Source organism: Ammospiza caudacuta, chromosome 24 (genome assembly GCF_027887145.1).
Source record: "Ammospiza caudacuta isolate bAmmCau1 chromosome 24, bAmmCau1.pri, whole genome shotgun sequence".
Taxonomy (NCBI): domain Eukaryota; kingdom Metazoa; phylum Chordata; class Aves; order Passeriformes; family Passerellidae; genus Ammospiza; species Ammospiza caudacuta.
Window position 1 is genome coordinate 7520335 of NC_080616.1, and position 12985 is coordinate 7533319.

Consider the following 12985-nt stretch of genomic DNA (forward strand, 5'->3'; position numbering starts at 1 on the left):
ATCCTGGTCAAACAGCACAGCGCACAGCACGGGGCCCTGGCACCCTCTGCTCAAACCTGTCCCGCTTGGCACGGGGTGGGCAGCGCCCAGGACAAGGGGAGGGATGTGCTGGACACCACCACCATCCCAATAAATTCCCTCAGCCATCACTGCCAGGGGTACCCAGGGGTAAGAACTGTGGCCCATTCACATCCCAAGGGCTGTGCTTCACCAGGAAGGCTTCAAACCTGGAATGTGGCTGGAAGAGTCCATAAAACAGCATGGAAAATGCGCAGTTCCCCTTCACGCTTTTAACGTAGAATCCCAGAATGGTTTGGGCTGGAAGGGACCTTAAAGCTCATCTCAATGGGCAGAGACAACTTCCACTATCCCAGCTTGCTCCAAACCCCTCTTTGGACAATTTCCAGGGATGGAAGTTTGAGTGTTTCCCACATCAGCTCTCCCTGAGGGCAGGAACACAACACAGCTGTGGGAACTGTCAATAGGAGCCCTGCTGCAGCTGACTGGTGATCTGCCCTTGAGTCCACCTGCAGGTTCACCCTTCACAGTAATTTGGCATTTGAGACTGAGATTAATTATTGCCCAGTTGCTCCTTAAAGCTTTGCTGCAAGGAGGGTCAGAGAGAAACGCCCTGTTGGGCACAGAGCTGCCCTGATCCACACATCACCCCATCCACAGCCCTGGGGGTAAAAGGAACAAGAAACTCCAGAAATCAGCCAAGAATGATTCACATTTTTATTAGAAAAGGCAGAAGTGTGTGTAACAGTGACAGGGTGTCAGTGAAGTGCATGGAAGGCACAGTGCCATTTGAGGGTACAATCAAGTCATTCAGAAACCAAAAATTACAAGAAATCGGGCAGAAGCAGCTTGTGCTCCTCACAGAATACCCTAAAGCCCTGTTAGATCAATCTCACTGTGTACCTCACCCTCAATCAGGGAGCTGGGGGAACTTCAGAGAGGGCAATTCTCACCTCAGTAACACATTTCAATTAAAAACCCACCTCTGTCTCTTGGAACATGCTGGTTCCAGCGAGCAGGATGTCCCCTGCCTGCCCTCCTCTGGCACAGCAGAGCTCTGCTCACCCCCAAGCGAAGCTACCACTGAAATCAGACAGCAAATTAAAACAAATCTAAAGGGGGCCAAGATTGAAATATTCACTTCTCACTGCACTGTTCCTCTTAGTGTGAGAAAAATGGCAGAATCCTGGTGCCTCTGGTGTTTGGTGTGGTTTTTTTAGAAGTTATTTATAATTCTCAGGAAAAAACATCTCCAAAACACAGCCCTGAATTGTGTTCAGCTCTGGTTCCATGGGTGATGCTTGTGCCTCATGGCACCCAGCACGGATGCCACCATGCTGTGAGTCACAGCAGAGTGACCCAGGGGAGGGCAGCCCCTCACCCTGCCCTGCTCCCCAGCCCCAGCTTCCCCCACACCACCCTCCAGTTTCCCAGGTGAACTGGAAACTCTGCATTATAAAACTACCAAAGCAGCACTGGGTATGGCAAAAGGAGCCAGAGAAATCAGCTTTTGCTGTGCTCCGAGCATGCATCCTGCTGGGAGCAGGGAGCAGTCATGACTCCAGCCCAGCCACTGCCTCCAGCACCGTCCTCAAGGCTGAGACAAAGGATTGCAGTGCCTCTGGCTTTGCTTCGCTTTGCTTCACCGAGACCTGCAGCTCTGAATCTGCTGCCTGAAGCAGGAGCTCAGCGAGGAAGAGGCAGCCTGAGTCATCCTGGGCACTCAGATAAGCTTTCCAGGGCTGGGCTCCAGCTCTGCTCATGGCGATGGTGTGGATGTGCACCACACGAAGGGCTGTCTGCATGGTGTCTGCATGGACAGGCCCAGACCAGGGCAGGCAGAGCTGGCAGCTCGTGTCCAGGCTCAGCCAGCTCCTCTCAAACTGTTCTGCACTCAGGGAAACATCAGGAATCAAGCTTAGGCTGCCTGCATCAGGATGAGCCTTGAGGAGTTCTTTCTCTTCCGACACTGGAGCATCAGGATGGACCTCGAGGACTTCCTTATCCCCTTCAGAAACCAGGGATTCTGAAATGACAGCACAAACACTGGTGAGATGCAGCTCCCAGCTCCACAGAACCCATTGGATGGAGCAGAGGAATCCCAGTGCCACCAGCAGCATTTCCTTGGCTAGTGAGTGGCCAGCCACACACTGCACACTAAACTCCCAAAGCACTCTGGCCTTCCTCCCATATGGGAGAGCATCTTGGGTGCCCAGAGCAACTGTGGCTGCCCCTGGATCCCTGGCAGTGCCCAAGGCCAGGCTGGACAGGGCTTGGAGCACCTGGGACAGTGTAAGATCTCTGCCCATGGCAAGGAGTGGAACGAGAGGAATTTCAAGGCTCTCTCCAAGCCAAACCATTCTGGGATTCTGTGTTCTGCTGGCAAAGGCAGAATGGCTCCCAGAGGAAGGGGAGGCAGGTCTGTTCACCTGTGTCTCTGCTCCTGGAGCCAGCAGCAGGAGAGCAGGAGTAGGAGGGTTCCACAGGCTGCTGAGCGGTGGCGAGCGCCCAGCGCTCTCTGCCATAAACTGTGGCCAGAGTGTTGAACTCCAGGACCCAGGCATTGACAGGCTGCTTGCTCTGGTCCCCCAGCAGCCCCAGGGAGGGGTCACACTTGGGGCTGCACAGGACCCTCCTCACTTCCTCCGCGCCAGCCTGCAGAAGGCGGTAGTAGAAGAGCCCTCGGTCGCGCACGGCCATGTCCTGCTCCTCCTCTGCAACACAGACAGCAACCCATGGAGAATCCCTCAGCCACACTGCCCTGAGCACTGACACTAAACTATACATTACATTATTAAAAACAGCCTTTCAGGGACACAATGCAGGCCGGCTTACAGGCAGACAGCCAAAGGACAAGAGGGAATGGTTTTAAACTAAAAGAGGAGAGGGTAAGAGTTAATATTGGGAAGGAATTCTTCCCTGTGAGGAACCCTGGCACAGGGTTCCCAGAGAAGCTGTGGCTGCCCCTGCATCCCTGGAAGACCAGGCTGGACAGGGAAGGTGTCCCTGCTCAGCACAGGGGGTGGAATGGATGATCTTTAAGGTCCCTTCCCCTCTGATGCCATGACTCCACACTCAGCCAGCCATGGAACCACCTGGAACCAGCCAGGACGCTGACCCAGCCAAGTGACACAGCCAGAGCAGGCCCCTGGGAGCTGTGGGGACTCGGGGAACCCACCAATGCAGAAGTAGAGCAGCCTGCCCAGCGTGTCCTGGCACTCAGCAGGCCGGGCCAGGAAGAGCCGCAGCAGCGCCGTCAGCAGCTCCATCTTCACTGCTGGAAACGACTCCGACCTCACGTTCTCCACAAAGTCCTCCAAGACGTAGGGAGCGTTCGGGATCTTCTCCCCGTGGGTGCCCAGCAGCCAGACCAGTGCTTGCTTGCCCTGAGGGAACCAGAGGAACACCAGCAAACAGCTGCTGTGTGCCACGCGTTGGCAGGAAATGCTGGGAGAACAAACCTGAGGATTTCTGATTTTTGCCCCCAGTCTCAATGCAAAGGGAAGATGGACAGTCCTTGTCCATCGTCCCCCTCACCTCGCTGTCCTGGATGGTGTCCTCACAGCCTGGCAGGGCCTGGCACACGGCATCTGTGCACTGGGGACACAGCCAGGCCAGGTCCCGGAAAGCACGGACCACAGCTGCAAGGAAAACAAGTTATCAGCATCCCCCAAGAGTCATAAAAACCACTAGGGAAAAGAAAAAAAATAATCTCAAAGCCCTGCACTCAAGGGGCTTTGCAAATCCCAGCCTGGAGGGTCAGTGCCCTGCCCGAGCCTGTGATTTGAGGCACCCTCCTTCCCAATCCCATGGCACTGCATTTGTCACAGCAAAGCTGCACCAGGTCTAAAATAGAGCACTGAGACTTCAGATTGTTCCTCTGCTGGAGAGCAGCCTCTCTTCTGGCCACTGCCAGCCTTTAAAAAGCCTCTGACTCATGATGCTTCAGACACACGAGGTTAGGATGACAAATTAAAGCTGACTCCGATTCGAAATGAGGCTCGTGAACTTTAGGTCAAAACTTGAAAGGTTTTGCTGCCCACTCAGACACAAAAACAGCTCCTGAGATGGAATTCAACAGCTGAGTGCAAGTGTGTGGTTTTCAAATCAGACAGCAAGAGCAGTTAAAAGAGAACAGCAGGAACAGCAGTGATGTGAAGGTAGATCTGAGGGCAGAAGAGAAAAAAGGAAGCTTGGGCACAACTGAATCAGACTATTATGTGAGGAATAGAAATCACAGAGATTTAAAAGATCTATTAATCATCTTGGCTCTCAAACAGACAGTAAAACATCTCTGCTGAGCCCCTCACTTTTAAGTCAGCAGGTGGCAGCCAGAAAGAAGCATGAGCACAGCTACAATCATCTCCTTTTCCAGAGACAGCAGTTCCTGCAGAAGGAACACACCTTACACCCCTCATCCCACCTGGAAAACTTGCACCAATTAAGCTGAAAGCCAAGTGCCTTTGGGTTTGGGATCAGGAGCTCCAGCAAAGGCACCTCCTGAGAGCACGAACCAGCAGCATGGTTACCTGAGGTGATGTGCTCCTGCTGAAGCCCCAGAAGCTCTGTCAGAATCCCCACACACTGCTCTGTGTATGTCCTGGCAATATTGGCTGCAAGGATGCAAAAAAGACATAAAAATCAACATTCTGTCAGAGTGAAACAGGAGTCATGAACCCAGCTACTCATCACAAACTCTCTTTAAAGGAACAGTCTCCCTCCTTTCCTTGCTGACTACTGTTTCTGAAAGTGTGGCCAAATGAGCTTGTTCTCCACACCAGGGACATGTTCTTTTGTTTGAGGCCATGCCTCAGAAGATTTCTGAACTTTCCTTAAGTGTAATACATTAAAAAAAAGCATTTTATCATCCCCACCTTTCTCCTTAGGAATACTGTAATAATTTTCCTATTTTTAAAGCTCACAAAACCAAAACTATCACCTTAACTCTGCCCCCATCACAACTCAAAGGACAAGCAGGTATTAGAGCTCCTCCACTTCCTGCACAGCTTCACTGAACACTAGAAGGCTCATTACAAGATGAAATTAAATTTTCTCTAGAGTATCTCCTCACACCTTGAGATTCAAGGACTTTCTGCACAACCTGAAGCAGCTCAGCGCCAGCACTCCTGAAACAATCATTGCTTCAGAAACACTCTGACACAAACCACTCCTGGGCAGGCTGCAGCACAGAGCAGTGATGTGGTGCTTGCCCAGGCACCCCTGAGCAGAGCACAGCCCCCCTGAAAGGTGCAGGGCTGCAGACAAGGCAAGGCAGAGCTCTCACCTATGGCAAAGATCGCTCCCTGCGCCAGCTCCGCCGACACGTCAGTGCAGTAACCCTTGAGCTCCTCCAGCACCTGCTGCACGTTCTCATCGTTCACCAGCTCACACAGCACCTCCATCTTCTGGCATTTGATGTAGTGGGGCTCCGAGTAGGAGCAGAAGAACTTTTTGTAGTGGCTGCTGAAGTGGCCGGGCAGGCTGCGGAGGATCTGGCGCACGTGGCAGAGCGCGGTGAAGCACAGCTCCCTGCTCTCCGAGGTGCAGGCAGACAGCAGCGGGCCCTTCACCCGCCCCAGCACATCTGCCTGCACATCTGGGTACTCCCTGGCCAGCACCAGGAACAGCTTGGTGGCCGCCATCACCACGCTAGGGCTGCTGCTCTTGAGGTAGCCGTCGAGCAGGTTGAGGATGTCGAAGAGCTCGTCCTCGCTGCGCGGTTTGTAGCGCAGCAGGAAGGTGAGCACCTCGCTCTGCCCCCACTGGTCCAGGTCGGGCATCCTGCCAGGGGCACAGGGGCACCAGTCAGGGAGGGCAGGAACATCTTATGTCCCCCAGGAACTGCCTCTCTGCATAGAAAACATGAGAACAAGAGAAGCCTCCAGCACCATCTTAATGCCAAAGAAAGCAAACCTGTTGAGGAGATGATGAGCGATGGGTTTGTTGATGACAACACCTCCCTCCTTCTTCAAGATCTCTTCCAAGGCCCTCAGGCAGTTCACGACCACAATGGGGTCCTGGTCACGAAGCAAACTGTAGAGCTCGTTCACCAGAGCACCATCTGCAAAGCACAGAGCTCCTGCCATCAGGATCTGCTGGCACACTGCAATTTTCTCAGTCTTTCATTCATTACCCTTCACTTTCCCTCTCCTTCTGCCCTACAGCCAGGACAACGCAGGGGCAGCACACGGACCCCAGGACAGCCCTGAAGGCTGAACACATATCACAAACACATCACCTGCGTGTCCCCATCCCCACGGCCACCACCCCAGCCCCACGGCCACCAGCCACTCACCCACTTCGCAGTCCCCCTGCATCTTCACCATCTTGGCGCAGCCCAGCACGGCCGCCCTGCGCACGTAGGACGCCTTGTCCCGCAGCCCGCTCACCAGGGGCTGCTGCAGGTACTCCTGGATCCCGGGCATCCTGCGGGAGGGCAGCCGGCCGTCAGCGGGGCACGGCGCCCGGGGACACCCCCCGGTTCGGTCCGGTCCGGTCCGGCCCCGACTCAGCGCACCTGAGGCCGCACATGGTGCGCAGGGCGAGCCCCCGCACGGCCGGGCTGGGGTGCGCGCAGTCCTTGCGCAGGGAGTTCACGGCCAGCAGCGCCAGCTGCGGCTGCCGCGGGGCCTGGGCGCGCACGTAGAACGACACCAGCTTCTTCTGCACCACGTCCGGCACCGCGCCCGCCTTCACCATCTCCGGGAACAGCCCCGACACGTCGGCGCCCTGCGCCATCAGCCTGCGGCGGGGCGGGCACGGGGCTCAGCGGGGCTCGGCGCGGGCCCCGCGCCCCCCGCCCCGCCCGGCCCGGCCCGGCCCGGCCCGGCCGCCGTACCGGATCACGCGCAGCACGGCGCCGCGGTACCGCGCCGGGTCCGCCTGCACGTGCGGGTTCGACAGCGCCCGCCGCAGCTCCCGCTGCGCCTCCTCGCCGCCCAGGTACGGCATGGCCCCGCGCCGGTCCGCTCCTAAGCGCCGTTCCCGGTTCCGCTCCGAGTCCTAGGACCCGGTGCCAATCGCAGTCCCGGTCCCGGTCTCAGATCCAGATCCAGATCCAGATCCCGGTCCCGGCGCCGCTCCGCCCGCCGGCCCCACCGCCCCGCCCACGTGACCCTCACGCGCATGCTCCGCCCCGCCCCTGGCGCGCGGCCCGGCCCCGCCCCGCCCCGCCTGCGCGTGCGCGGCGCTTCCCGCCAAAACCGGCGTGAGGGGAGGGGGGTCCTCGCCCACCATGAGCGGGACGGTGCTGGCCGGGACCCCCATCGCCGTGGACTTCTGGAGCCTGCGGAAGGCGGCCGGCGCTCGTCTCTTCTTCCTGTCCCATATGCACTCGGACCACACGGTGGGGCTGTCCAGTACCTGGTGCCGCCCGCTGTACTGCTCCCCGCTCACCGCCCGCCTCCTGCATCACCGCCTGCAGGTAGGTGTGTCCCGCCCGCCTCTGCCCTCATCGCCTGGGCATCCCCATGTGCCTGTCCCAACCCTTGTCATCTGCCCTACCCTGCCCTCACCTTGGCCTCTGCAGGTGCCGAAGTGCTGGATCCGGCCACTGGAGGTGGGGCAGAGCCATGTCGTGGGTGAGGTGACGGTGACGCTGATCGACTCCAACCACTGCCCTGGCTCCGTTATGTTCCTCTTTGAGGGTACCTTTGGCACCATCCTCTACACAGGTACAGGGCAGGTTCCTACAATCACAAAATCACAAAATGGGTTAGGTTGGAAGGGACTGCAGTGGGTTACCTGGTCCCAGCACTTTGCTTAGGCAGAGCACATAGCACAGAATTGTGACCAGATGGTTCTGAAATATCCTCCCTGAGGGAAACTCGGCACTCTCTCTGGGCCCTGCCCTGCCATCCCTGTCCTTGCAGGAGATTTCCGCTACACGAGCGCCATGCAGGGCGAGCCGGCGCTGAGGGGCCGCCACATCGACCGCCTGTACCTGGACAACACGCACTGCCACCCCCAGCGGGCCCTGCCCTCGCGGGCGCTGGCCACCCGCCAGGCTGCCCGCCTCATCCGTGCCCACCCGCAGCACCACGTGGTCATCGGTGAGTGCTGCCCTCCCTCCTGCCAGCACGGCCCAAACCAGGGCTCGTGTCCCCTGTGCCTGCCCTGTCCCTGAGCCGCCGCTCCCCTGGCAGGTGTGTACACCCTGGGCAAGGAGACGCTGCTGGTGGAGCTGGCGCTGGAGTTCAGCACGTGGGTGGTGGTGAGCCCCTGGCGCCTGGAGCAGATGCGGCTGCTGGAGCTGCCCGATGTGTTCACTGCTGAGGAGGGCACGGGCTGGATCCGGGCCGTGGACGTCACCGAGATCTGCTGGGACACGCTGGTCACCTGGAACGCGCGGCACCCCACCATTGCCATCATCCCCACGGGCAGGCCCGTGAAGGTCACCCACCCCAAGATCCACCTCGTCCCCTACTCGGATCACTCGTCCTTTGAGGAGCTGCGCGAGTTTGTGAAGTGGCTGAAACCCTGCTCCATCATTCCCATTGTGAAGGATGACATGTGCCAGGTTTACTTTCAGGAATATCTGAGCTCTGCTCCCCAAGTACTTCCTGACTTCACAGTCTCAAAGCCTGTGCAAGAGTCTGGACAGCAGCAAAGCCGAAGGAGGGGGCAGAAACCCACAAGTCTCTGGAAAAGAGCCCTGGGGAGTTCTGTGCCCCGAGGGGTTGTTTATGACTCCCCAGAGAAAAATACTGAGAAACCTGAAGTGTTTACAGATGTTAAAGTTCCTCAGCACTACTGTGAGCCAGCTCTCTGCTCAAAAGAACGGTGCACTTCTCACAGGGGTGAGAAGGAAGAGCTGAGTGGGAAACAGCTGGGAGCAGCAGGAGCAGCACCTGTTTCCAGTGAGCACCTTGCACCTGGACTAGCAGAGCAGTATTTACTCACTCCCTTGCACGTCCTAAAGCAGTTTTCCTCACAGAAGTTTGATCAGCTGGTAGAAGACTTTCTTCAAAAGAAAGACACACCCTGAAAATTAGTGTGACGTTGCTGGTGCTAGTGCAGCAGGTAGCAGTGTTTCATTCTGCCTCATGCTCAGGTTTACCATTAGGAGAGAGGAGCTCAGCTCTGGGGCTCTATTTTCTTTACCTCTTTATAGAGGACAAAGAGGAAACTAGAAACCGTTTGTAGATGGTACTACTTAAAAATTGGCCTTTTTTTTTTTATTATTTCTGCATCTGCTGTGTCCCCACACTGTGCTGGGCGCTGTGGTCCTGCAGTCTGTGTGCCTTGTGTCCACCTTTTGCAGTGACTTGCCCGTCCCTTGTTAGAAAAGTCACTGAGAGGCTGATTCAGGCAGAGCTGCAGAGGGTGTGAGCTGTTTGCAGCTGAGTAATTAATGGCTGGAATGTGATTAATGGAGCAAGGGGGGGGAATCTGAGAGCCTTAAAGATTCTCCTTTTTGTAAGTCTGTGATACCTCACCGATTATGAGCAGTTCATTCAGAAATGTATTACAAATGTTTTTTATTAAGGTGCTTTTGAAAAATGATGCTAAAAGAAATCTAGAAAAGGAAGTGCCTTGAAATGCAATAATCTGTTTTCTATCTGTTAATCTACTATTACTTGCAGCTTTTGCATCCAGCCAGCCAAGTGCAGCCAAGTTCCTGCTCTCCTGAAAGAGCCATCTCAATGCTAATTGGTAGTGCTTTTTCAGGTTTGTGGCTAGGAAAAGTGGGAATTGTCTGGGTTCTTGAGCTGTAGGCTTTGCAGAGTGAGTCACTGAATTCTCTGCAGTCTCTTGCACCTCTGAATTCTGTTTGATTGCAAAGCACTCCTGGTAACTGGCAGTATTCTGCCTGCTCTTGTCCTGCAGTGGCAAATGGAATGGGAGATAGTGAAACATCTGCCTGGTGGTATGAAGTGATTAGTCTGAGCAGCATTGTTGGCAAAGATTGTGGCTGAACAGCAGAACTGGCTCTGTTAGTTGGAGGTTGGGCACTCTCCCACTCTGGATTGGCTGCAGAGCCCCAGCCTGGCACAGCTGGGAAGTGTCTGTGGTGTGACAAACATTGGGTACCCACTGCAGCTGACTGTGCCAAACAGCACTGCCAGCATTTCACATTGGCCCCTCACATGGTCAGGGCAGCTGGACTGGAAATGGGCACTGGGCACCGGCCTGGAACAGCAAACCAGTTTGTGCCTCAGCTCTCTTGATCCTCCTTTTGGTGCTGTCTAGGCAAAATGTTTCAGAATTTCCTGAACATAGTGTCCTACGGGGCCTTTCCAAGTGGCAGCTAGATGGGCTGAATTCCCTGAATTGAGACAGAAAAGGAAGTCTGCTCTTGGAGGGAAGCCAGGCCTTGTGAAAAGCAGAGGTGCCCCTGGATGCAGCAGTCACAAACAGGGCTGTCCAGAACAGTGAGGGTGTTGACAGCCAGAGTGGGGATGTTTGCAGAGCTGTTTGTTTGGCAAACGTGACTCCTGAGTGCCAGCCCTGTGCTTTCCCAGGCATGGCAGTGTTTGTCCCTGTTACATAAGGAGTGCCTGTCCCTGGGGCTGCTGTGCTCTGCCTGCCAGCTGCCATGGGGACATTGGAGGTGACAAACAGTGTCCTGTGAAGCTGCAAGGGCAGCTTGAGCTGTGGGCCCTGTGTCCTGCTGCCTGGAGTTTTGTGTGCGGATTATTTCCTGCTCAAACTCAACTGCAGAGCTCCGGCAGGTGGGTGCGAGTGGAGACACCTGCACGTTTTGTAACACGGAAATGACAGTGCTGTGCTGGTAGTGTGCTGGCTGCTGCTGCTGCCTGGGAGATGCAGGCTGTTATTTAAATATTATTGAAATTCAAGTGACTCATTTGACAGGCAGGAGAGTGAAGCACTGCCAGAACTCCCAAATTCCAGGTCCTGCTTTGAGCAGCTTCTGCACTGCTGGGGAGGAATGCTCACCTTCTGAGTCACTGCTCCACTTGGGCATGTTGCAAATGACCTGGGAGATTTGATGTTTTGTGGCATCCAGCCTTTCCTCTTTTATTCTTATCATCCATTTATTAAAGTCAATGAGGTGAAGAACCTCCTGGTCAGCCTCTGGGCAAAAAGGAGTTGTAAATGGTAATTTTTTACAGGGGTAAATCTGAACTTTAATCATGCACAGACAAGTGAACATTGCAGACTTCAGAGTCTGGGGATCTGCATCCCCTTTCTGTGTGCTCAGTTAAAGCTGCAGAATAAATTGCTGGCTTCACTTTCTAGAGCTGAAAAGGTAATTCCTCCCTTTTGAGGAGGGAATTATCCATCATGCTGAGCCAAGGAAACCTAAAATCTCTGTGGCTTTAAAAGGCAATAGAAGCAGGGGGGACTTGGCCAACAGTCTGTTGGAGATCTTTGCCTCAGCACAGCAGGTGCACAAGGCATTTTTGTGCCAAACATTTCCTCCCTGTTAGGTATTTAAATACTACTTTTGTGTGCTGTCCTAAAATGCTGGAAGATGAAATGGGGCCTTGTGGGGAAAATTGGAATTGCTGACTCTTGGGGCTTCTGGGCATCCTTCAGCTTCCCCTGAAGATGGGTTTAGTGATGGACTGGCAATGCTAATGGTTGGACTCTGTGATCTTAAATGAATTTTCCAACCTAAAAGATTTCATGAAGTCTTCTGGCAGCAAATATTTGGCTCTTGCAGGCCTTGTTGTCCCTCACACTTTACTCCAGGATGGCCCTGTTTTCCTGGCTCCCAGCTGAGTGTCGTGGGGAGCAGGCTCTGGGCCTGCTGCCCCCAGCTCAGCTGCACTGCTGCCCACAGGTGTGTTTTGTTCGAAGCAGGGACAGGGAGAAGCTGCAGCCCAGCAGCTGAGGGGATCTCAGGGCTGCATGCTCAGAACCTTCAGTTATCCTGGCAGGGAACAGAACGTGCTCTGAGCAAAGTCCTCCGAAATCTACACACACAGAGCATGCTCCAGCTGCTTATCTCTGCTCCACAGTTGGGAACCAAGCCCCAGAGGGGGGAAACAGCTCAGCCAAGGCCTTGCACAGGAACAAGGAACGAGCTGAGTTCCCCTTGGCAAGTTTTCAGTGCTGTTTAACCAAGCTGTGATCAAATGCTGGCGTGTTGTGAGGGCAGGTTCTGGAGCAGAGCTCTCTGGGGAGGGTCAATCACTGCACTGTGGACAGCTCAGTTGGCTCTAATTTCTCAGAACACTAAGAAAGCAGGAGTGCCTTGTTGATGCTGTGGAGAGGGAAAAATTGTTCTCTAGGTTGTTGTTGAGAGGCTGAGGTAAAACTTGCCTTGCTCCTGTGCTCCACAGAGACAAGTGTGCAATGTCACCTTGCAGGGACCACCCCAGAGCGCTGCTGGATTGGGTTTCTCACTCTGCTTCCCCAATTACGAGGCCAAAGCACTTCCAGAAACTTCTCCCTTCTGTTCCTGCAGCACAGGGCTTCTTTCTAGATTAAAAAAACTGCAATGGTGAAAGCTTTCCTTCACCAGAAAATGAACGAGTTTACATAATTACCTCTATGGTGTGGTGTCACTTTGGACTCGCTCCAAAGCCTAAAATATTTGTGTTTTTTTTTTAATGGAGTTCTCTGAAAAAGTACTAGAACACGTTGAAATCACTTTGATAATCATGTGAGGTGAGCTCCTGTGGATGTTCTGTGTGTTCTGTGGGTGTTCTGTTTGTGATTCCTTCTGCTGAATTTGGGAAGTTTTGCCACAGCCACTGCCGTGCTGAAGTTTTTCTGGCTGTGGCTTTGCCCTTGGCCAAGGCCCAGCCTGAGGCACAGCCACGGGTTGTGCAATAAAACCTTTGGGACAGACCTTGACCAGGAGGCTGGGACTTCCTGGGCAGGTCTGGGGAGGCGAGGATCGTGTTCCATGTGAGCCTGCAGAGAATCCTGCCCCGAGGACTGAGCCCTCCCTGTCTCAGGGTACAGAGCTCCTGGGCAGTGTTTGGTGGAGGGGGTTCACACTTGTTGTGCTGTGCTCATGTAAACAGGAAGCTGTGAGAGTTTCTGAGGTTTT

General features: G+C 54.8%; 2 protein-coding genes across 2 annotated transcripts; one reads left to right on the forward strand and one right to left on the reverse strand.

Moving 5' to 3' along the window:
• Positions 1-752: 752 nt before the first annotated feature.
• Positions 753-7045, reverse strand: AP4B1 (adaptor related protein complex 4 subunit beta 1). The gene is made up of 10 exons (XM_058819373.1): positions 6857-7045; positions 6536-6760; positions 6314-6444; positions 5932-6079; positions 5303-5799; positions 4548-4631; positions 3556-3659; positions 3197-3404; positions 2448-2732; positions 753-2044 (listed from the first exon to the last, which is right to left on the reverse strand). The coding sequence occupies exons 1-10, from the start codon at positions 6967-6969 to the stop codon at positions 1572-1574; spliced, it is 2268 nt and encodes a 755-aa protein (XP_058675356.1). The 5' UTR covers positions 6970-7045; the 3' UTR covers positions 753-1571.
• Positions 7046-7237: 192 nt separating this feature from the next.
• Positions 7238-9006, forward strand: DCLRE1B (DNA cross-link repair 1B). The gene is made up of 4 exons (XM_058819374.1): positions 7238-7441; positions 7547-7691; positions 7890-8069; positions 8163-9006. The coding sequence occupies exons 1-4, from the start codon at positions 7253-7255 to the stop codon at positions 9002-9004; spliced, it is 1356 nt and encodes a 451-aa protein (XP_058675357.1). The 5' UTR covers positions 7238-7252; the 3' UTR covers positions 9005-9006.
• Positions 9007-12985: the final 3979 nt, after the last annotated feature.